The 24,247-nt window shown below is 43.3% G+C and overlaps 1 protein-coding gene across 1 annotated transcript; it reads left to right on the forward strand.

Annotated features, from left to right (window-relative positions):
- The first annotated feature begins 1,542 nt into the window (after positions 1 to 1,542).
- Positions 1,543 to 15,776, forward strand: XRCC2 (X-ray repair cross complementing 2). Its single transcript, XM_027686931.1, has 3 exons — positions 1,543 to 1,633; positions 5,965 to 6,046; positions 11,685 to 15,776. Exons 1-3 carry the CDS (start codon positions 1,595 to 1,597, stop codon positions 12,398 to 12,400), a joined length of 837 nt encoding a protein of 278 aa, XP_027542732.1. The 5' UTR covers positions 1,543 to 1,594; the 3' UTR covers positions 12,401 to 15,776.
- The last annotated feature ends 8,471 nt before the right edge of the window (positions 15,777 to 24,247 follow it).

Below are 24,247 nucleotides of genomic sequence, written 5' to 3' on the forward strand. Positions count from 1 at the left end.
AGCAAAAGTATTGCAGTTCCATTTTTGTGCCATGTGTCCCCTCCGTGCAGCCATCCAAGTCTATATCACTAGAGAACCACCTTCCATGCTCTTGATAATTTGGCATGTGTGTCCATACACAGAAAAGAAGAAAGGCTACTACAGCTGTGCAGAGAGACCATCTCCCTTCTGTACTGTAATGAGCAGAATTAGGACTGGACTTCTAAAGTAGAGCTTTGACTTGGGTTAAATCTGGCTGGGAGCATTCATCTGAAACCTGAGTTAGTCAGATGGCAACAAAAGGGTGTTCTCAATTGGAGCTGTGTATTTTGGGCTGAAAAAGGGTTGAAAGAGTAAACAAAGATGACACCTTGCATCTGAGGTTAGATTTTCTGATTGTGGTGCATTCGGGACCAAGCCAGTAGAAACTCTTTCATATAGGCAAACGTGATTTCTTTGAAGGAACAGAGAACTCCACCACCAGTTTCTCCTTGTAACTGTAAGGACGTGCAGTATCACCGATAACCTCTGTAGACCCAAAGAGATCATATCTTCACAGCTCTTTGATATGCAGATACTGGGAGCTGCTATTCTTATCCTGCTGGTTTTGCACTTAGCCTATGGAAAACACAAACTGGTTCTCCCATGCTTTCCCTGTGCCCATCCCTCTTGTCTCCCCAGGTGGCACAACATCAGCAGACAGGTCGTATTCCTCAGGGGGAGCAGGTCCTGCGGCCGGCCACAAGCACAGAGCTGACACGAGGGACTCGCTGGACATCACATCGGCTCCTGCCCCAGGGTGTCACGCATCACACAAGCCCAGTTCATTACGGGGACATATTTAAAACATCCTAGAGCCCTTTTAATTTAAGCCATAATTGATAGCTGGCTTTGGCAAAGATTCCAAGGCGTCAAGAGTTTAATTGCGGCCACGCGAATGAGCTTCCTTTGAGTCACGGCTACCCCAGTGTCACAGAGGAGCATCCCCTGAGTCACACCAACCCAGCCACCTGCCCCATTTCATCAGGAGCAGGAAAAAAAACCACAAAAACCTATAAAAGATGGGTCCTTAAAATAAATAAACAGCCATATTGATGTTCAGGGCATCCTCTTCTCTCAGGCAGCCAGTGACAGGACGAGAGGACATGGTCTTAAGTTGCACCAGGGGAGGTTTAGGTTGGACATTAGGAGGAATTTCTTCTCAGAAAGGTGATTAGACGTAGGAATGGGCTACCCAGGGAGATGGTGGGGTCGCAATCCCTGGAGGCGTTTAAGGACAGACTGGACGTGGCACTGAGTGCCACATGGTCTAGCTGACACGGTGGCGTTCAGTCATAGGTTGGCCTCGATGGTCTCAGAGGTCTGTTCCAACATAATTGATTCTGTGATTCTCCCCGCGGTAGCCAAGGAATCCCAGGCCACGCAGGATGGGCGCGCGGGTGGCCGCCAGCGAAGCCCGGGGCGGGACTCGAACCCGGGGCTCCTCACCCCGCGGGCTCCACCCCGCGCTCCCGGGGGGCCGAGCCGCGCAGGCGCAGACGGGGCGGCCGGGCGGGGGCGCTGCGCGGCGGCGGGATCGGGGCCGGGATCGGGACCGGCGGCCCCTGAGCCCGCCATGGGTGACGCGCCCCGCAGGGCGGAGTCGGGTACGCAGGTGAGGCGCTGCCCTCGCCCCCGCCCCGGCCCCCTCAGCCGCGGGGCCCGGCCGGGGAGGGTCGGGCGAGGGGGAAGCGCCGGGCGCTCCCCACAGCACCCTTGGGGGAGCGCCCGCGGAGCCTCCCGAGGGGCCGGGGTGTGCGGGAAGGAGCGAGGGGAGGGTTCAGCCGCCTGGAGGGTTCCCTGGAGGGTTTCTGTGGGTGGCAGCGGCTCCAGGCGGGATCAGCGTCCCGGGTGTCCCTGTCCTGCCTGTGTGTGGGGATGCGGGTCGGCGCCTGTCCATGGGCGCTGCTCGCGCCGGGGCAGGCGGGTCGGGTGTCTCGGGAATTCTTTGTAAACGTTCCCTTCGCTCTCCCATCCCAAGAGTTGAAGTGGGTGCCTAAGGAAGAAGGGCTTTGAGGAAGGTTTGGTTTAAACGTTTGGACTTGGTGATCTTAAAGGTCTCTTCTAGCTTTAACGATTCTATGATTCTATAATTAAAGAGTATGGGAGGTGGAATTGCTTTCCTGCTCTTAGGGGAAAAGGGGTTTGAGTTTGGGGTTTTGTTGCCTTTGACTTTGGTTTGGTTTGGGTTTTTTTTCTCTGCTGGATGGCGTATTTGTTAGAAACTTCCACTTGCAATCCTCAACTTAATTGCTTGGAGATTTGTGTGTAACTATCAAAATACATTGAATAGTTCATATAGAAACCTAGAAATGTGTGGTAATATTTATTTCTTGATAAAGCTCCATGTTTTTTCAGTGGGACTTGAGCTCTTAAGCCCTTTTGACACTTTAAAAAAAAAAATAGTACCAGACATCCACTATCAGCAAATGGACATGAATTAAGGACATGAGTTGTGCTATGTCCAAGGGGGTGAATGCATTTATTTGTCCATGGAATGGTGCCAGCAGGGAATGCACATGGCATCAGCTGGCTGCGATGGATGGATAGCCAGCCTGGACCAAGGGAGGAATTGATAACCGGTGGGATAAGAAAGGTTAATGTATGAAAACACGGTCCAGAAAAAAAATGGTAAAAGCCCTTGAAACAGAAAACACTTCATTTAAAACAATACTTTCTCAAATAGCCTCCTGCATATAAGATCAGGTTATCCTGGGACAGCAGTCTTGTGCTCTTATTATTCAATATAATTAATACAACAAATTAGAACTTCTCACAAAACACCTTTGGTGTATCACAGTAAAATTAATGATAAATTGCTTGCATATGTCTTCATGCCCAAAGTTTACAAAAGCTCAGTCAGAGCGGTTATAGTGGTTGAAAATTAAGTTTTGTCTCGTACTCAAGATAGGTTCGTATGTGTAAACAGCCTGTAGGTTAGCTCACAGCCTCTAACAGAGCTGGAGTATTTAATTTGAATTTCTTTAACATTTTAATGAAGTAATCTCTCATTCCTGACAAGACCTGTGTGTGTGCTTCCATTTATGCATAGCTCTGTTGAAACCAATAGAGTATAAGCACATCATGTATTAGTCAGTGGGACTGTCCATATGCATATTTGTTTATTAAAAATTTGATAAATTATAAAAGGCATAGTTGAAATATTTGAGTCCCATCAGCCTTGTCATTAATGAAATTTAACCTAGCTGCCGTCTGACTCTTCTGTATAACTTGTTTTCTACACGTGACTGCACAGATGTGCAGTTTCTTGCTGGCATAATTACACTTGAAGAACACCTAAGAGTGAAGACCTACCACTAGCAAGTTGCTAAAACGTGGTGTTTTGTGCAAAAGAAGATGAAAAGAGGCTTATGAAAGAATAAATGAGCATCTGCAGTTAGATTATGGAATCTGAAATCTCTAATACGTAATTGATATTGCCTTGGGGTTTTTTTCCCAAGCTCTTCCAACTCAAAGCTCTCTTCTGCAGTGCTGTGTGCTGTACAGTGTCTGTGGCCTGGGACACCTGATGTTCACCCTCCAGATTAACCTTTAAATCCTGTAGATTTCTCCTCCTCCTCGTTTTACACGTGAATATGTGGGGAGGCAAAATGGAAATGCTGCCCTGGAACAGAGCCAAGGTGGCTTTTGCCGATTTGGAAAGCCCCGTGCTGTCCCTGCCTGGAATGCGGGCAAAGGTGAGGAATTGCCCATCTGGTGCCTCATCTCAGCTTTGCCTCCGTCACTTCTGCTCTGGTGTGGACAAACCTTTGTGAGAGTTGAAGGAAAATTGTTCCTGTTTCTGCCAGGAACCCCGTTGCTCCCAGCACGACATTAATGAGGCAAGTGCCTTTGGAGATTCTGCTTCAGATCTCGGAAGTAAATACAAGTTTGATAAAAACACAGGTGCACTATCATCAGCAAATTACCATAAATTACCTACATGAGCAGTGCTCAGAGTAAGCACCTGTAGTTATTTAAAATTAATATATAAACTTGTCATTTAAATAACTGCAGATTCATATTTAAATGATGCCAATCAATCTACCATGTGTTTCCAAAGCTCTGGCAGTAAGCTTAAAGAGGTGACAGTCTAAGAGGAGACATGGGCTCATTGTTTCAGAAGAAATAAACTGCAGAGGATGTATTTGTTAATGTAGAAATAAATTTAGGAGCAGGAGGCTGCAGAAATGTGTTTAGCCCAGCAATAGTTGTGACTCCTGGACCCAGCAGTGCCCGTGATCCAGCTCCCTGTTATCCCAGAGTGCTGGAGAGGTGCTTCCTCTGCTAAGAAGCGAAGAGCATCAGCAAGCAGCAGCCTGTGGTGGTTTTCCTCTTTCTCTCAACTCCCACTGCTGGATGAGGGGGTGAATTCCCAGCCCTTCTCGCCAGGGGCCAGGGCCAGGCACTGGCAGCTGCTTGCACAGAAGAGCTGCACATGTAGGGTCTTTCTTGGTAGTTGAGATCTCCTGGTTTATGTGTCCCAAGATACATTCCTGTATTCTTGTGTACATATGTCCACTTGGATTTTTCCTTTGTCTGGGTCACAGAACCCTACTGGTTCCCAAAATGCTCCAGAGCTCACCATGTGGGTGTTTTCTGTGCTGCACAAATATGTGAAATATAATGGGAGGATCCACGGATCCAGAGCAAGGTCAATTGAAGTGTTCTTCTGGCTCTTCAGTGGACGAGTCAGAAAACTCTCCTGGATAGGCGTGAACGGGCCAAGGCAAACACGCTGACATTTTGTTAATGGAAGGGACTGTTAAAATGTCAATGAAAACGTCACACTTAGATTCCCATCGTGACCACTTGAAGTAAATTCAGGGCCATTTAATGGAGTTTTATTCTACTATGAAAGGCAAACACAACTCTTTAAAAAACTGTTAAGACAATTCAGAGCAAATGTTGCTCGTGGATGTGGCAGAGAGGAAAGCAAGAGAAGGCAGCAGGTGTTTAAAGGTGTGTGCTTACTGCTGGTTTGGTCTTGAGGAGGATGGGATAAAGCTGAACAGGATTTGTTTTGTTCAGGTCGTTAAATGACAGCTGGGTGTGTTGGAGAATGAAGTATTTGGCACCAGGGTACGTGCTCTGGTGACACTGAGTATCCCAATAGTGTCCTTTCTCATGTGTAGGGAATACATGTAGGGAATAACAGCTCTGGTACTGGGGGAAATGTTAATTCTTGGTTTATGCAGTGTGCCAGAATTACTAATAACACAGGTTATGTGAATACCTGTCTACTTGCTATGCAAATACCTCTCAATTTAAGAAACTGTCCATGAACTTTGAACTAATTTGTTTTACAATGGTCTTGCTTTACAAGGGGCTTTGGAGAACATGCTTTACAAATTCAAGCTTGCTTTAGAAAGGTTCTTGCAGGGCCACTGGTGACTAATTACTTTTGATCATTCTTAATCCATACTCTGTTTGAACAAGTAACTATGATATAATAGGATTGTAGCCCAGAGGAGTCCTCTGTAACTTTTCAGGTGAAATGGACGTGGTTTTACTTAAAAATACTCAAAGGCACTGACTCAGGAGACTGATGATGGGTAAGGTTTCACCTCTCAACCAGTAGTTTTTTGTGAAGATGGTGGTTGTTACAAATGATCTTCTTTCCCTTTGTTCTTCCCAGTGGCAGCACTGCTGTGTACCAGAGGCAGTCCCTCTTGCTAGTCTACCTGTGCAGCTTTTCTTTTTAAGCTTTTATTTCCCGTAATATATCCACTCCTCATTGCCATCGAGTCCATGTGCTCATTGTTTGTGAGGATGGAACGGCCTGTAGTCCAGACTATGTGTTTCCATGTGTATTTTTGAAAACATTTTTTTAAATCAGACTAATTTTTTGATAGGGCTGTCATGGAAAACTGTTAGATTTAGGGTTTATTCCTTAGGTCCATTATTTTGAGTTAACAGCGTGTCTCTCTGTCTTGTCTTTAAAAGCTGCTTGCGCGACTCGAGGGCAGAAGCCGTCTGAAGAATCTTGAACCTTATCTGTTTGCTGAGGAAGGATCTCCTGTTCATGGTAAAAATGTGTCTTTATCCCATTTATGGAAAAATGTCCGTGTAAAAGTATTCTCAGAGCAACGTGACAGAGATAAGCTTACAAGTACATGATTGTGCCCTGGATCAGAATTTTAATTGTTGATGTATTTCTATGCAAACTGGATAAAACAGAATGATGCAGAGTCACCATTCCAAACATTATTAAATGGACTTTAAAATCTGCTTCATGGATATCAAAACACAGGTGTAGGTGAGTAAGTACCAAGCACGTTGGTCATTTTTTAGTAGTTTTACACCATTTTGTTATAGAGTCAGTCATTAAACCTCTTAGTTTTTTTTAGTCAGTGGTCTAAACAACTACCACAAAGTCATAACTGCAGAAATTTGCAAAGAACATGAAGTTCAGTAAATAGCAAAGAGTTCAGTGATATAGAGTGGTCTGGAAAATTTAGGGTAAGAGGCATGAGCAAACAGTATTTTTCAATAAAGCCAAGTCATCAAGCCATTCAGTTGTGGCCTGAAGAATCCTAATTATACTCAGATGGAACTTTTGAAACAATTCCATTGTGGACATAGACACTAATCAGCTGAATGAGTTCATGGGCAATGTTTGGATCAACATGGCTCGTGGAGAATTTCAAACTGGAGAAATCAAGCAACCTCCCAATGACACCAGTACTACAAGTTTAAGAGAGATTCTTCTAGCAAGAAGTTTTAAGGTCAAAATCGGATGTTTTTATGAGCTCAACAGAAATTAACACACTATTCAGGAAGGCAGATTGGTTTTCCAGATTGTGTGAAATTTCTTGAGTTTCATAATGGAAGAGACGACTCCGATTACACAAAATCAGAAATATATAGGAAAAAAGGCACATGAATGGCAAACTGCAAGGATCTTGTGATGGGGTACTACTGTTGTGGAATGAATGTATGAGTGAGTGGATTTCATATGGCAAGTGTGTGGCTGCAGTGGTTATCAGCACACTCGTCTGCAATTTGAATTCCTGCAAATGTAGAAGATTCAGAAGAAATAGCAGAAAAAGCAATAAAAACAATCAGCATAATTGGAGGAGAGATGATGCTTAGTCTACAAACACAGTCACTGTGAGACTATTCCTGTGTTGTTTTGCAGCACTTGAGAATACATATGGAGTTTAGCAGTATATGATTCCTGCCCCAAAAGTTTCAAATGTGACATAACAAGGATAAAGGGCAGAGAAATACTGGTAAGCCAGTGCAAGTGGAGCACAGAAAAATATTTAAATACTCTGAATTCTGAAGCTCTTTGTTATCCACAAGTAGAATTAAGAACCAGTAAGGAAATTGGTATATGTTTCACAAGGCTCTCAAATTCTTAATTATTTTAAAATATGAGATCTTTATGTTTAAAAAAAATGCACTAATAGAAAATGCTGATATTTTAGTCTGGGATTTTTTCTATTCAACTTTACACATGAAAAACAGATGTTTGAGACTAAACTGGCCATGTTCTGGTCAAACAGACTTTAAGAAGCCTTCTTGAGGGTTAGTAATTGCCTGAAGTCCACAGCATTACATAATTTCGTGTCAAATTATTTGGTTTGCTCTTAAAGTTAAGTAGGTTGTTTGTGTCTGTCCAAAGACTGTTCCAGAACCTCAGTTCTAAGATGGCTGGAAACCTTATAAAATTCATCACTGGTTTCTCTGTGCCAACAGAGTTATTGAGCTTTTGAAGCACTTGTATTTTTCTTCTGCATTGAACAAATGGCATCAATTATTACCCATAATTTGCCATGCTTTTTGGCTGACATCAATGAAGCTGCCTAACATATTAGCACAGATCTTTAGCTGTATATACACTTCACCTTCTATTACGTTATTGCTTTGTCTTTTAATGCCACTATTCATTTGAGCCCATGTGTTGTTTTGATGTGTGTTCTCATTATTCAGTCGTAAATCCCTGCTGAAGACCTTCCTCTCCATTTGTCATGAAGTTGACTTTTAGTGGGTCACTGTGGAATGCTGTGATAGATTGCCCATGAAGTCTGTACTGAACAGCTCTTAATCTAAAATGCTGTGATTAAAGTAATGCAAGGACCTAAATTTTATTTTTCTTGATGGTATTTAAAACAAACATATACATGAAATTTCAATAAATTACCAAATGTTACATTGTAGTTAAGTGTTCCTTACGTGCATGTCAGAGTACTGTAAAATAGGGACAGGTAATATAGGTACTGCTTCTAATTATGATGGACTTGCATATTTAAGAACACATAAGCACATTAATTACATACCATTTAAGCTCTTCTGGAATGGAGCAAAAGTGACACAAGCTTTAAATAATCTTCCCCTATTGCCAGTCATATTTCCCCTGTGCCTGTGGCACGAAGGTGTGGGTGTCAGTGTCTGATGTTCAGCAATAGCATGACACCCAACATTAACTTGGAATAAATATTGGGCCCTTCTACTTCACTTATAAATGGTATAAATATTAGCGACAGCTTCTGCACACTGTTGTAAATCACCAACCCAGTAACTTCAAGGTATCGGATGATGTGAAACCCACAGAGTTATTGCTGAGTATTCCAACAGCCTGTTTGGAACTGCAGTGTCAGACAATAGTTTAACCAGCATTTGCTAGTGGAATGATTACAGACAGAAACAAGGCTCCTCTCATTCAAAAGATAACACCGAATTGATGACCAGGACTGAGCACAAAGTTTCAGTTACAAATATATTCGTGTTACATAAATATTTACATTTATGCAGCAGCATTTAGCTTATCCTGCACGCTGGTTCATAGCAGTGGACTATTGTTCTCTTTAGTCTGCCCATCGTGGGCCAGTTCAAGCTACCATGAGCCAAGCAATGTGTTGGGTGACTCCTTAAAATCTACTTCTTGAATTCATCACTGCTGAATTTCGTGTGAGATCACTCTGCTTATCCATCTCCATCTGTTAAGTCTTCACAAACTTAAGTCTTTATTGACCCAATTAGTTTGTCTTCTATATGTTTTGCCAAGCTAATGGAACGTTCATCTACTGATATGTTTAACGTCTGCCAACACCTGTTCTAATAGAAAAAATTCCCATTAACCTTCTTCCATGTTTGAAGTGTCTGTTCCTACTCTCCCTCTCAGCCTGTTCTCATCCTGTGACAGTGTCTTTTTACTAATCCTCCTTTCAAAGTTATTTTGACATTAATGGCTGATGCTAACATTGATCACTCAGTTTCTTCTGTGACCTATTGTGAGGGTGTCAAAGGCTTCTTGAAAACATTGCTGGCCTCACTTCCTCCTCTGCTGTGTCATGGTTTGTTCTCTCTGATCCAGAAGAATTAATTTCCCCTCTTATCTTACTCTAACAGCCTGGTTGCTAATTCAATGAAACCCTACATTTATAGATGTTGCTATAAATGGTTTCTGTTTTGCACCCGTTCTTCTTGTGGGCAGCCTCTGGGATAATCAGGAAGGCACAGAAATCCCCAGCCCTCTTGAGGTTTTCTTGCAGTCCAAGCTGTTACTCTTTTCAAAGTAACTCCAGTGTCTTGGTCAAACTACAGTGCAGCTGTGTATCTTTCTCAACAATATTGAACAAACTTTGAGGGGTGCTTGGCTGTCTTGCTGTCAACATTAATAAACCACCACCACAAAAACTTCTCTGAGACTGATTTTTGTCATTCAACTTTTAGAATTTTTACTTAAGTAAGTTTAGTAGTTCTGCCAATAACAAAATCTCATCCAGTGTTATTCTGTAGCACACAGACATCCTGTTAGAGCATCTTCAAGTGGAAAAAGTGAAGCATTCATTTCCCAGAATAACTTTTTGAATCAAACAGGTCATATTTTGCTGTAAAGGCAGGTGAGGCACTTGAATTGCATGTTGACCCCATTCACTTACTGGTGTGGATTCAGAAATGCCACTCAGGGTGGCACAAAGCCAGTGGCAGACAGAAGATACACTTTGTACCTTAACAAGAGGTGCCTTACGCAATTACTCTAAAATATTTCAATAGATGAAATGTGAGGGAATGACCTACCAGGACATTTAGGAGTTCTTCCAAGCTGGTGTCTCACCCTACCAGGGCGTGGTTATGTCGCTGGCACAGGCTGTGTGACAGCAGAGCAGCCACTGGCTGCAAGTGCCAGAGTTGGACATTTGACCCCTGGACAGGAAGAGAAAATGAAGATTTGTGTCCCAGCAAGGTCTTTCATCTCAAAAGTGGGTGAGCCATTCAGAACAGCTAAGTAAAGTTTTGGGAGGCAGTCAAGCTTTTTAATAAATTTTGAAGTATCATAGAAATGGAATTGCGGTTGTGGAGCAGCAGGAATCCCATTATGGAGAGGTGGGCAGTGTGAGTGCCATGGAAATGGACAGACTTGTCACATCAGGTGTAAATCGCTTTTAATGCTTGCAAAGGGTGAAGTAAGAGCTTGGTTTCTTCCCCACCACTCTCTGCCCCTCATCCTGAGCTGCATCTTGATATTATACACACTTTGAACAAGGACATCCTCTGGAAGTTGAGCAGTGACTTGAAAAACTCTGTTAACTCGGGCAGGCACAAACATGTTTAAGCAAAGTTGCAGTTAGTTCTCTACTCTCACATCTCCCTATGAAAAGCTGTTATGCCATTTGCACTTGCCAAGGCCATGGAAATCTCTCACCTTCCTGCAATTACAGTTGTGTGATTCTCCTTACTGCATGTATTTACCCTTCTGCCTAAAATTCAAAATGTCAGATAAATAATCCAGTTCCCAAAATTAAAAATGTATAAAACGTGACTAATAAATTAACATTTTTTAGATTCTGGCTCAAGACATCAGGAGACTTTGGATAAGACTTAAAAATATCTTGCATTCACATCCAACAAAAGAACTGGTTTCCTAATGAAGTGTAATGCTCTTTTTAATTAACATTTTAAATTTATGTGATATGTATTTTACTGACCCACATGGATGAGGCAATTCGGCTGAATCCTTTTATGAACAGAGATCATTTGCTTCAGACAGAGGTGTTGCCTGGAGTTGAAGGAATCTGAGTCCCCTTTGTCAAAAAAAGCAGTTTCATATTATAATCAGCACAGAACAATGTAAGTGCTAAATAAACCTACTGGTGTTCTCTTCGCAGTCACAGATTCCTGTAGGTATCTTGTGACATGTGCAGGTACTGAACAAGCTTATAGCAGACATGAAATGCTGAAGGACAGGCTTTGCTGTAAAAATAGATGTGCCAACATGATTTGGACCTCTGATATATCAATTTTTTAATGTTTTGCTTGTCCTTTTTAATTTATTCCTTGATTGTTTGTGCATAATGTAGATGGTTTCTTAGCCACTTCTGTATAACATCTTCCTTCTCTGCTTTCATCTACCTGTGATGATACCGATGAAATCCAGTTGCCAATCTTTTATTGATACTGGTGTCCTAGGTGCTGTTGGCACAGGTTTTCAGCCTTTGTTACCTGTTGATTTTTTCGACTTTAGAGGCCTTTCTTGAAAATTGAAATGTCTTTTTGTAGATGCTAACCAGGATTTAAACATTTTTAATGCATATCAAACTTTCCAAAATGCACGTTCCAATTTGTGGAATAGTGAGTATTGGTTCAGTAAACACTGGAAAGTGACCCTGGGCTATAAATGCTCTTACCTGACAACGTGCTGCCTTGTTTTTGAACAGGAGACATCATTGAATTCCACGGTGCAGAAGGAACAGGAAAAACGGAAATGCTCTATCACCTCATAGCCCGCTGCATCATTCCAAAGTCGGGAGGAGGGCTGGAAGTGGAAGTCATGTTCATTGACACAGACTATCACTTCGACATGCTCCGCCTGGTTACCATTCTGGAGAGCAGGCTGGCACAAAGGACGGAGGAAATGATAAAGCAGTGCCTGGGAAGGCTTTTCCTTGTGAACTGCAATAGCAGCACTCAGTTACTGCTCACTCTCTACTCTTTAGAAAACCTGTTTTGCGCTCACCCCTCGCTCTGTGTTCTGCTTTTAGACAGTATATCAGCTTTTTATTGGATAGACAGAAGCAACGGAGGGGAGAGTCTTACCTTGCAGGAGATGAATCTGAAGAAATGTGCCAACTTTCTTGAAAAGCTTGTGAGACAGCACCACTTGGTCCTCTTTGCAACAACACAGACACTTATGCAGAAAGCTGCAAACTCTGCAGAAGGCTTTTTCCCTTTAAAACTTCCACATGAAACTGATACAGACTATAGACCATATCTTTGTAAATCGTGGCAACAAATGGTAACCCACAGGATATTTTTCTCTAAGCAATGTAGTTCTGGCAACAGCAATGGTTTTACAGTCGTTTCTTGCCACCTCAAAAGAAACCAGGTAGTAAAACGTTCATTTAGTGTTGCAGAATGTGGAGTTCAGTTTTAACTTCAGTTTGCTTTGTAAACGTTTAGCAACTCTTGGTGCTTAAGGCCTGATTAGGTCTAAGTAGTTTCTGGTACCTTTAAAACTAGCTGGTTGTTGCTGAGTTAAGAATTTTTGTCACCATTTTCTTAAAATTTAGTGAAATTTTTGTTCACGCTTAAGCAAAGACACATTAAACTCCAAGCACCCTTCAGTAATCTAACCTGTGTGGTATGTGGCCAAATGCACTGATTGAATTTCTGGGTCTTGCTGCTTTACACCCCTTCTCTTCCAAGCTCCAGCAGTAGGAGCCTGGTTTGGTCCATGGGGGAGGCTGCACAGAGGCGAGAGTTCACTTTATAAACATTGGCCTTGCTTTATTCCCTGTAGCCATGGGCATAAGAAATGCATTCATCTGGATTCATGGTCACATGTGACCATGGATTCATGGTCACAGCCTGTGAAGTAGTGGCAGTCCTGACTCTGCTGCTCCAGGCTCGCAGCCGCTCTGGTTCCATTGGCATGTTCTGGGAGGAGCGGGGATTGCAGGTGTTCTGACCCTTGCAAACATCTGGGTTTGAAAAATCCACACCCATCTCAGAAAAAGATGCCTGATTTCCATAACTGAAGGTAAACTAAAGACCCAGCTCTGGGTACCTGTGAGTTTGTGCTACATGCAGCAAACAGTTTAGCTTTTGAAAATAACTATGTGCTGGTTATGGATTGTTTGGGGTGGGGCTGTGTTTTTTTGTTTTTTGGTGTTTTTTTTTAATAATGTACAGACATTTTTTCTCTCTTCCCTCCCTTGTTATTCCTCCCCACTTCTTTCCCCGCCCCTACTCTCTCTAAGAAATCCAGGAATGCCATGCCTCTGGTCTTTACCAATATGTTTTTGCCACATGTAGAACATTTGTGTGCAGGATTTGGCATGCAACATGTTGCAATTCTGGCAAAGAAGATTTGGAATTTATGGGAAATGCCCTACAGTTCTGGCAAAGAATACCATATTATTTATGAACCTAGAGTGCCCTTTGAAAGCTTCAAAGTGCTTTACAAGAAAGAAAATTGCACACAGAACATTATTTAATACAAAAACTTACATTAGCTTACAAATTCAAATTACTCAAACATGGGGGAAATATTTCTTACAGCGATATTCGTTCAGTCATGTTGCACAGCACGTTTTATAGTTTAGATTGAGCAGATTATTAACAGAAATGCATATTAAGAAGTATCTAGCTCTTTTGAGTACCATCTTTTTGGGGGAGGTACCTAAAAAACTCTGTTGTGAGACACCTACCTTTGAATTTTCCTGACTTCTGAGGCAGCTTTTTCAAGCTGAATGTATGTCTGGATTCCCAGCTGTGTATAGTTCATTTACCCTCTTGGGTTCCACTGTGTCTGTTCACAATGAGTTCAGTTTAATTATTCTTTCTGTAGGAAAACTTCCTTTTTCCCCCCTTCATTTCAAACCTTCTGTCTGATCACTTCTTCACACCGTCTGTTCCTTTACTGTGACATGAGTGAACTTTGCCTTTCCAACATCTCCACAGAGCTGATGAGTTTTTAGGTTGTGGTTTCATGTGTGCTTTCTCTTCCATCAAAACATGTATTTTATTTCAGACTTGCATAAGTACACAAATACATGAAAAAATATACAGCAACAATTCAGCCTACACTGGACCTGAGTTAGATGGTTTACCATGAGTAGACACTTCCATGAGGAATTATTATAAAGGGCATTCTTGTATTTTTTCTAAAAAAGAACACAAAGATTCAAGTAGAACTACAGAACTCTAAAATATGAAAATTATAGGACTACATAATTTCTACTAGGAAAAAAGCTGCCCCCTTTCTATTAGAGAATACAGCTCCACTGATTATTAACTGCTTCAGAAAATGGTACTTGCTAAAAAATGTACTTGAGAAAAAAAAACAATGGATATGTTTCGGCATTCCCATCTGGAAAAAATGCTTTTATATTATTCACAATGTAGTTTGTATTTTGCATTGTACTACAGAAGAAATGCCTAAATTGAATGGAAGCCAAAGTTCTAGTTGATCAAAAAGAGCACCTCAGGAAATTTTGAAATTTCCCTGTTTTATTTTTGCTTTGAATGCAGACAGATTTTTTTAATTCTCTGATAATTGTAGTATTCGTGCTCTGCACATTTGTTTTAGCTGAATAGCAAGCCTGGATTTCAAGGTGCTGAACTTCTCCATATCCCTGTAATACCACAGGAGGGATAGGCAGTATGCAATCTGGGAGTGCACTGACCTCAACCTCTGCCAAAATTATGCCATTTGGAAAAATGAACCTTTAGGATACAAGTCTAAGAAAGATGCAGTGATAAAGGACCTGGGAAGCAGCAATTTTGTTTGTACCTTAATGCACCGTGAGCATGAAAAAGGGAGTTTACCATTTTCTAAATGGAGAATTTTCTCAAAATTGTGTACAAAAGTTGTGGTTAGTGGAGAGTGCAGTTTGTCACTGTGAGCTGGGAACGGTATTTTAAACGTAGCATAATACTTAGTCTGTGCTATTAAATGCAGATTCTCCTCTTTCACCCAGACCCAAGTTACCGCCCCGTCTCCATCCCACTGTTTCACCTGGAGTGCCCTGTGCTGCTGCAGCTCAGACTCCCAGGGAGGAAGCTCATTTTGGGTTAGTAGGTCTGTGCTGCTGGAAATCAGCCCTGCAGAAGGGGATGGAATGCCTGTATTCCTAAACTCTGATATAGCCAGGTATTTCTTAGAAATGAAAATCCTTTCATGTCAGTGCCGTTGTTCTTCAGCTCAGTGTGGTATTGTTAAGGCTTTTGTAGGCATGGGAACTTTTTACATTCCACAGAGTTTTTGTTTGTTGCTTCATATGCAACCTGGAATTAAAGCAACAAGCTTGAAATAAAGAGGAACTAGCCCACCCTTTACCCCCATCCTTCTTATAATTCTTAGCAAAACTAAATTAAGGTATTTTGCAGGTTTTATATTTATTTTCAACTAAACTAGTGTTTCTATGGACACCTGAAAAGAAAATGTGGGGGTTTATATCCAGTAAAAAGATCTTTGTACGCCTAGACTTTTATAGAGCAAATAAAATACAAATAACAGTTCGCTTGGTTTAAGTTTGTAATTGCAAAATAAAATTCAAATTTCCTTTTTCTTACATAACTGATTCCAGCCACTTAGTTTTCCCTGGAGTTTGGAAATGGCAGAAGATAAAGGTTCTCCTGTGGAAACATACCTGCAGTTTTATTTTTGCTGGAGAGTGATGGGCAAAGGCAGAAAAAATACCACTTTGATGGCTGCTATATAGAAGGCTTGGACTGTGTCCTGCAGAGGAACATGACTTTTAACTTTTCTGTGGCTGCTCTAATAAAATGTCTCTTGAACCTCTTTATTCAAATGTATTTTTTGATATGCAGTTATCATACTGGGTCAATGTGCAACATCACTTTGCAGTCAGTCAGCCTTTTGCCAAACTTAACAGCCACCTCAGGAGAAAGCTGTGCCACAGCACCAAACTTCAACTCGTGTAGGAGACTGCAGTGAATTCTCACCTGTGTAAAAGCTGCAGACAATTGTGATGTTTCCAGCAACTACACGGTGGCACAGGACTTGTGTGTTTCCTAGAAAAGGGGAAACATTCAAAGGGCTTGGAAGACTTTGGCAGTGGAAAAAATTTTCAGACAGCGGAAGGAGCATCAGTACGAAGTATCTTCATGATCTTCTTCTGGATGCAGAACTCTGATGCCCTGCAGCAGGCTCTGAAATCAAAGGTCTGGGCATCCCTGTGGGTGAAAGAAGGCAGCAGAGTGGCACTGAGCTGTGAATAACGTGGCTACAACAAAAGGACCCGTGAACTGTTCGCTAACTTGTAATGGTAGTGCTTTCAAAGGGGAAGTTGACCATAGTTGACCTGCAGGTTCTTCCCAACTGGGAATATGGATTCCACTATGTAGATGCTTTATAGCTTATTTATAATGAAAATATAAACCCCTGCTTCTCTGGACTCAGGAGGAATTAAATGTAAAAACAGACTTCCTTTTTATATGTTGGGGTTTTTTTTCCCTTCAGCTCTAGGCACCTTCCCAACAGTCAGCACTTAGCTCCAAAGCTCTCTCACAGCATTCTGTGGCAGGATCAAGCTTTACTGAAAGTGGATGGTTTTCTCCTTTGCTAAGAGTTTATGTACTCACTCTTTATTTACCAGTGCAGACTTGGCTACCCCAGATAGGGAAGACTGAACCCGCATCAGTGTAACTGGTAAACAGCTTTGGAGACTCCATTCTGTTTGCAGTCAGGAGTAATGTCACATGGGAGCAGATGATTTTTAAGAATCATGGCTGTGACTTTCCCTGGGAGAAGTTTGGCAGTCTTCCCTCTGCTTTCCCACCCTGCCTTGCATCCTGCCCCAGCCAACTGGTCGGTGTACCTGTGTGGGCCTCAGTGCTCAGGGATAGCGGTGACAAGATGTCACTGCCTTGCCAAATGCTGGTGAGCAGCCACGTTCTGGATCTTGGCACTCTCCTGCTGCAGGAGTTGGCACAACCACTATAGCTGTTAATTTAAACCATTTGCCAGGCTTCTTTCTCATACATCTCACTGGGCCTGTGCTAAAGACCTCCTAGCCCTGGGGGGGAGATAGGAAAGAGGAGAAATCTTGGGGTTTGAGTATAGGAAGGACAAGATTTTGGGCCATTCCTACGAAAAGAGGCCTAGCAAGGCCATGAGGTTCCTGCAGTGGCAGAGAGATGTCAAGGTCTTGAAGGTGGCTTGGCAAAGGTCAAGGGATAGACTCCATCTCCCATGAATGGGTAAATAGGATTTTTGACTAAAATTATCTGCACAGTCTCATACTGCTGAGACAGAAGACCATGCTACAGTGGCAGTGCTGTCTCTGAAGTGCATCTCAAAGGCTCTGCTCAGACTCCATCAGTGACAGTTCTGTCTCCATCCTGACTTCTCCATGGGCTCCCATTAAAATCTTAGGCACTTTTATCAACTCTTGCAAAACATTAGCAGGGTGTTTTTCTGATCAGTTGCACAAGTAAGGAAACAAGACGCCACATGGCACACCATAGTTCATGAGGCACAGGTAAGGTCCCACAGACCCACAACTTGCTGTAAACCAGCAGAACCAAAAAAACCCCAACCAACTAACCAACCAAAAAACCCCCAAAAAAGCACCACACAAAAAACCAACCAAAAATGCTCAACCATCTTCCCTGGGAATATAAAATGGGATTTTTAGGTACAGAAATTACTCTGGCCTGTCCCCAACATACTAAGGTAAGGTCAGGAGAACCTTCTTGTTGCTTTGCACAGTGGCAGCTGTGCCACTCCAGCTGCACAGCAGTGGGAGGTGTTAGTCCGGTGAACTCCAGCGGTGTGTCACTTGCTGGGCTTGCCTTGGCCTTCCTCAAAAAGCAGGATACCTTTGGTTCACGGGCAGGGTCATGCCCTCCAGTGAACATTCAGGCTGTAGCAGTGCACATATGATGCCATTTCCTAACTGGACTTCGGCGGGTTCCAGTCTGAAGGCTGATCATGTACAGCCCTGCTGGATGTGAAATGCAGGACTGTGGAGAAACAGCCCGGCTGGTCTCGGGCACCTGAGACCACCCCTGGAGTGATGGAGGTTTCTTGTGCTCCTCGTTCAAAATGGGAAAGAGTCTCCAAGGTAGAGCACAAATGGGAAGAGGCTCTGGGGTATAAAACTGAGGAGTATTTTGTAAAAACGCTCTGTTGCAAAGCTGAATAATTAATAAGGGCTTGTTAATTTATCATCCAGCAGGGCTGTCAACTCACACAGCCAAACCATCCAGCAGCTGGGTGTTAACTACTGCCCAGAGTGAGGAGGGAAGTGAGAGGCAAAGGGGTAGAGAAGAGGGGACGCTGTTTAGGAAACTCCTCAAGGCTTTGCTAAAACATGGGAAACAGGAAAGCCATATGGTCATCAAAAGTTGGCAGGCAAAGGGCTCCATTTCTCTCCAGAGCCTGTAGAAAAATGCCCTTAGTGGCGAGGAATGGCTTAGGTGGAAACAGCAGACTATGAAAGGGTCTGGAGGTTGCAGGAGCAGCCCGTGGCCACTGTGAAGAAGAAAACCAGGCCAGAGAGGAGACAGCACTAGAGCTGCTGTTCTGCTCCTCTGAACTCTTCTGAGCCTGTCCTGGTGGAACAGCACATATTGCCACTCAAAGCTCCTGTCACAGCTCCTTCCAACTGAGATGGGGCACCATTCTTCCCCTTCTGGGAAGTGGGAAGGTGGTGGGAGGCAACTCCATCCCCCAGGCTGTTGAGCAGCCTTGCCCATGATGAGGAGCATTCACTTACAAGGTCATGGCTGAACTTTCCCTCATCCGTTATTTTAATGCCTTAATTTAGTGGCTCTGCAGTGATACTCCTGCCACTGCTTGCACTTTGATTACCATATGCATCAATGGCACTTTTCTGACAATAAAATCACATTTTGTGAAATTATACAGGTGCTTGTATTTTCACCCATCAGAAAAAAATGATGCTTTTAATAAAATTTATGAATCCCCTAAGCAAATGCTATAGACCAGTTGCATAGTCAATGAAGTTACAGAAGCCAGTGGAGCCAGGAATTTGAATAGCCCATGCAGTTAAAGGAAAGGGCTCACCATCTTTAAAATCCATGGAGGCATTCCAAATATGATTATTCTGCAATCCTGTTCACAACAAATCTTGCTGGCTGACACTACGTGACCCTTCCCATTGATTGTATGGCCTCCACAAGCACTCTGAGCATATTAAGCCTGAAGTCCTTGCTGCAGATAATAACTTAAACATCCCAGTCCCTCGAGCAGACACAAAAAAGTACTTGCTAGTACAGTTGTCAATTTTGTGGAAATGTCCTGTGGGATTCCATAAGCATCCTAACAACTGGCTGAACTCCCTCCTTCACTCCCTCAGGTGTGGTTAGATCAAGGAGCAGTCAGTGCTAGCTGGAGGCAGGCAGGGCTCAGCTGCCTGGTGCCTGCCAGAGGGTGCCCGTAATCCATTGCTCGGCCTCCCAGAGGCTCTACTGGCTGCTAAATGCTCAAGAAAGGTTCCATCTCCCACCATGGCAGAGGAGTCAGTGAGACACCCCTGGACTCAGAGGAGAAGTCATAATGTGCCTGATTTTCATCGTGCCACAGTAGCAAATCAGCTTTGTGGTGGAAACGGGAATTTCTGACATGCTCAGGTCTTTGCTGGTTGCAGAGCAGCTCACACTGGTGTCAGTAAATCACCCCAGTGACTGACCACCACAGCACAGCCCACAGGAGATTTTCACCTGGAGGCACCTGCTGGGAGGTCCAGCTCAGCTCCTGGATCAAGGCAGTGCTGCTGGCATTCCTCCTGGCATGGGCAGAGCAGGCTCTGCCTCACTCCAGAGCACAGTGCTCGAATGTGGTGGCAGTGACTCCTGACCTCTGTCACAGAGCACAGAAACCACCAAGGAAACCCCTTTCTCTCATACTGATCCAGTCTCGTAGCTGTGCTCATGACTCTGCTCTGCTGGGATCTCATGCCTGTGTTTCGTGTTAAAACAACTTCTGTTTTGTAAAGAAGCTCAAGTGGTTTTGCTGCTGAGAATGAAGGACAGAGGTTGCATCCACCAGTCTCAGTGACACTTCACCCAACCCTCATGGCAGTGCTGGCCATGAACCAAATATTAACGAGTAAGAGCAGCATAAGAGTGTCAAGATTTCAAAACAGGCTTTTCTTTCTCTGTTGGTTTGGGTTTTATTGCCACTTCTATTATCTCTTCTAGGAAACAAAATTTCCCAATACTTCCTCTTCTGGTAAGTCATAGAATGTGTGTGGTATCCTACCCACAGGAGATCTGAGAGGCCAAAGGCAAGGAAGGGACAATCTCTGGGTTTGTTTTCTGGACTGAAGCCATACTCCAGTTTGAGCTGCACATAACACAACAGTGCTGTTTCCCTCATGGATTGATCAAGGATATCACGGACAATGGGAGAAGCAGGAGGGAGTACTTGAACACAGTGCAGGTGAGGCTGCAGACAGATATTTAAATGGACACACTGGATATAAAGAGAATGGAATTCTGCAGCCTCTGAAAGCCAAAAGTCAAACTTTGAACTATTCCTTCTGAATTTGCACTTTTACATAAACAGCAGGGCTGAGTTAGAGCCTAAAGACAGAAAAAATGCAGACAGAACAACAAAGCTGATTTTCTAGATCTTTTGATCCTACAGCCTCTTTTCTCCGAGAGCAAAGTCTAGCTTCTAGGAAAATAAAGGGGACACAAAAGAAAATGCTTTCTGTTAGGATAAGAAACCATCAAATATCAATGCAGTAGTTCAAAACCTGTTGAATTCCTAGTACTTAGAATTGGTCCTGGCTACTCTCTGCTCTGGAGGATTTCAGTGTCACTGTTGTCCTGTCATTTATTTGAAGCCAAACCCATTATTTTGGGGAAGCAGGTAAGCTTTCAGTCTCTCCAAAACCAATTCAGTATAATTATGGGGTAGGATGTGCTAAAACTAAAATGTTAATTCATCCACACACTAAACCATACGTTTAGCTGCCTCTAGGACTCTTGTGAACAACAGCAACACACAGATAGGATGGAAGGCATTTCATCTTGCAAAGCCATCATGATACGAAAGAAAACATTCAAAGGGAATGGAGAAATCCTTTTGTTCAATGAAAACTGAATGCAAGGTACATTTTCTTACTCTGTGGTCTCCTGTCCCAGATCTCCTCCCTGTCTGAAATGCTGTGCCAAAGCTCAAGCAGTGAATCTGTCCTTGCCAAAAGAAGCCCGCTGTAAACCAGAATAAATACAAGTGGAGACTGGAGTACAGAATGGAACCTCATCTCATTTTGGATTTGCCTTGTTTCCCCACAGCTTTCCTTCTCACCAGTTCATTGGTCTTGATACTCAAAAGCAGATCCGGATAATCCTGGGCAGGGTGACATTAGGTTTTGAATGCAGAAGAAAAGAGAGGTCAGAGTGTAGTCTTGATACAAAGAAACAAACTCCCCCAATCCCGTGCAGCTGTACAAAGGCCTCAAGTACTCCTGAATAAGGAATTGCTTTTTCGTAGATTTTCAGTTGATGGTCTTGTTTAAGTACTCATTTTTAATGCATCAAGGGAAACACAGAATATAGGTGAGAATGCAGTTTGCCCAAACTTCTGCCACGAAACAACAAAGCTTAAAGGTCTGTTTTAAGATGTTTTAGCAAACACTGGTCTAAAAGGCTTGAGTACAGGGCAGCTTTGCCAAAACTAGTGGCCTTCACCCCAAAAGTGGATTTGATAGTGCTGTAGGCTGGGTTCATGTTCATCTCCAGCCCCCAGCTCCAGTCACAATGTTGCTTATTTGCTGGAAGTTTGTGTAACTGACATTCCCAAATGGGCCATATTAACTCCAGAACAACCTACAGATTTAAATCCTAATGACTACAGCATAACCCAAACAATAAACATGTCAAAAAAACCTGGATTGAAACAATGTGAAGAAACAGATACAGACAATAAAAATAGAAACATTTCCCATGTGAATAATAAAAAAGATAATTAGACATTAATAACTAACAGAATTCTTACTAACCCAGAGAAGCCACTCCTCGAATGGAAACTCATTACTTATGACCAGGCTCTGGATATCTTGCCCACAAAACACTGCTTAAGTTATGCAGACCTTGTTCATTTTCATCCATTCCCTTTGTCAGGCCCCAGTGGAATTGTTTAAGTTGGACTTAGCACAGAAGCCACCAACAGGAACGCGCTGCCGAGAGCGCTGCTCTGTTGGCAGGACTCGGGGCTGTCAACGCAATGAAAGGATCTCAGCCACACAACCCAAGTTAAACTTGCCTCCTGCCAACCTGCCACATGCTAAATTCCAGTAAATTGCTTAATTAACGTAACGAATGCAAACTGCACTCTAGTCTGCTCTATAGGTAGCTGGAAACACCCGCTCGTACACAAGCAACGATGCCTTGTCCTTTATCTGAGTGGCCTGCATTTATCTGTTCCTAAGAGCTCCTATGTGCACACCTCTTGTAAATTTTTCTATTCCATTGTACAGAAAGTATTTCTGGTTAACTATTTTGGTAGCCTCATTTATATTCCCTATTTCTAGAAAGGCTCATGCATATGTTTAATGCATGAATAGTTCCAGGGAAGTCAAGGGGAAAATTTATACCTTTAAAGTTAAGGGTGTGCATACATCTTTACAAAGCGAAAATGGACTTTGCATCTACACCTAAAGGTTTTTCCCCAGCTGTGTCTGCCAGAACACACATAACTGAACCAGACTTCCAACACTGCTCCATTATTCCTCCACCTGGAAACTTGAAATCCACCATGAACTGTACGATCATTATATAGGGCTGTCTTCTTTTTTCCTACATCTTTCCCAAATAACTCAGAACATGGGGCGTGAAAAAATTATTGTAGTGGTTAGGAAAGCACATGCACAGGCAGAGCCAGGTGGTGATGGCTGGAGAAGGATGTCAGGCTGTGCTGGCAGTGGTTTTGTCTCACGTTGTGATTCAGAGGCCTGCAGTGGTTCCCACAGGCTCACTGCACAGAGGGGAGCGTCCTGTTGCCAGCCTGTGGTGACTGATACTCACTTCCACCTTGTTCTCGATCAAAATCCATGATCTAAACATCGTCTCTCCCCAGCCCTCTGTACTCTTCATGCCCTGGTCACTTCCCACCCAGCACATCAGCCATGTGTTGATGGCCTAAGGCCACGCTGGTATTTTTGGTATAAATGTTCCATGCAGGAAAAAATCCAACAAAATGTAATAATCTGTGTCACAGGGAAAAAAAAGTAGCTTCATTTTTCCTATCTTATTTTTCTTTTCTGCAAGGACAGGCCAGTCAAAGACTCCACAGAGTAGAAGAGTATTCTCAGTAGAAAAGCACAACTGCTGCCTATGTAACGTTAAACTATCAAGTAGAAACAACTTATTTTGCTTGGTGATTGTGTTCCCTCCCACCCTCACACAAGCCAAGAGGAGTCTCTTGTGTTTACAGCCAGGGAATGGGAGACAAGCACTGGGCTAGTCGTGGCTCAGCCCAGTTTTTGTTTGTGTTGGACACATGATGACACTCCCCTCGTCAGATCCAAGGTCCTGAAAGCTATTTGTTTTCATTTAAAACCGGTAAAGGCCGTGCTTTCTTACGAGCACACGCTCTGGGGAAGGCTGCCCTGCTGACAAGGCAGCTGTCTGTCCTTGGGCTTCAGCTGAGGTGCTGTAGGTCCCATGGCTCCCACCCAAATCAGAAAGGTATAAACACAAACTTTCCAACCTTTTGCTGTCAAGCCAGCTATATTCCCGGTTTGGCAACTACAGCTCCCACGTCTCAGCCTTAATGGCCCCTGCCAGAGCCACGTGGACACCGGGATCTGCTCACACAGCCCAACTTGCAAGACCGGTGCCTCAATTTGTCATGCTCGTATAATAAATCAATTTATTCCCTTTAACTGGGGGTTAGTCAGCAAACCCTTACTCATGTGCTTCTCATACAGCAAGTCCCACTTCCTGGTAGGATTTTTGTGAATGGAGCTTCTGACTGTGGCCTTACCTTCGCTTGAGGAGAAGCAGCAAGATGAGGTTGGTTTTCCCGAGATACGCATTCTCTTGTGACTCCTCCCAACCAAAAAAGACTTGATTTTTCTACCCATGACAAAGGGTCATTGGTTGCAATGTGGGACCGTGGTGTAGGGAAGGAATGTTGTCCTCCAAGCAGGTGGGCTGGGCTGACCCGGACGCGAGTGGCCGAGCAGCAGAGCTGCATTTCCCTCGCAGCCCCTCTGCCACCCCCGTACGTGTCCCAGGGGCATTTGCAGAGGCTCTTTGTGCTGGAGCAGTCCAG

This window comes from Neopelma chrysocephalum, unplaced genomic scaffold, assembly GCF_003984885.1.
Source record: "Neopelma chrysocephalum unplaced genomic scaffold, ASM398488v2 Primary Assembly neopelma1_72, whole genome shotgun sequence".
In the NCBI taxonomy this organism is placed as follows: Eukaryota; Metazoa; Chordata; class Aves; order Passeriformes; family Pipridae; genus Neopelma; species Neopelma chrysocephalum.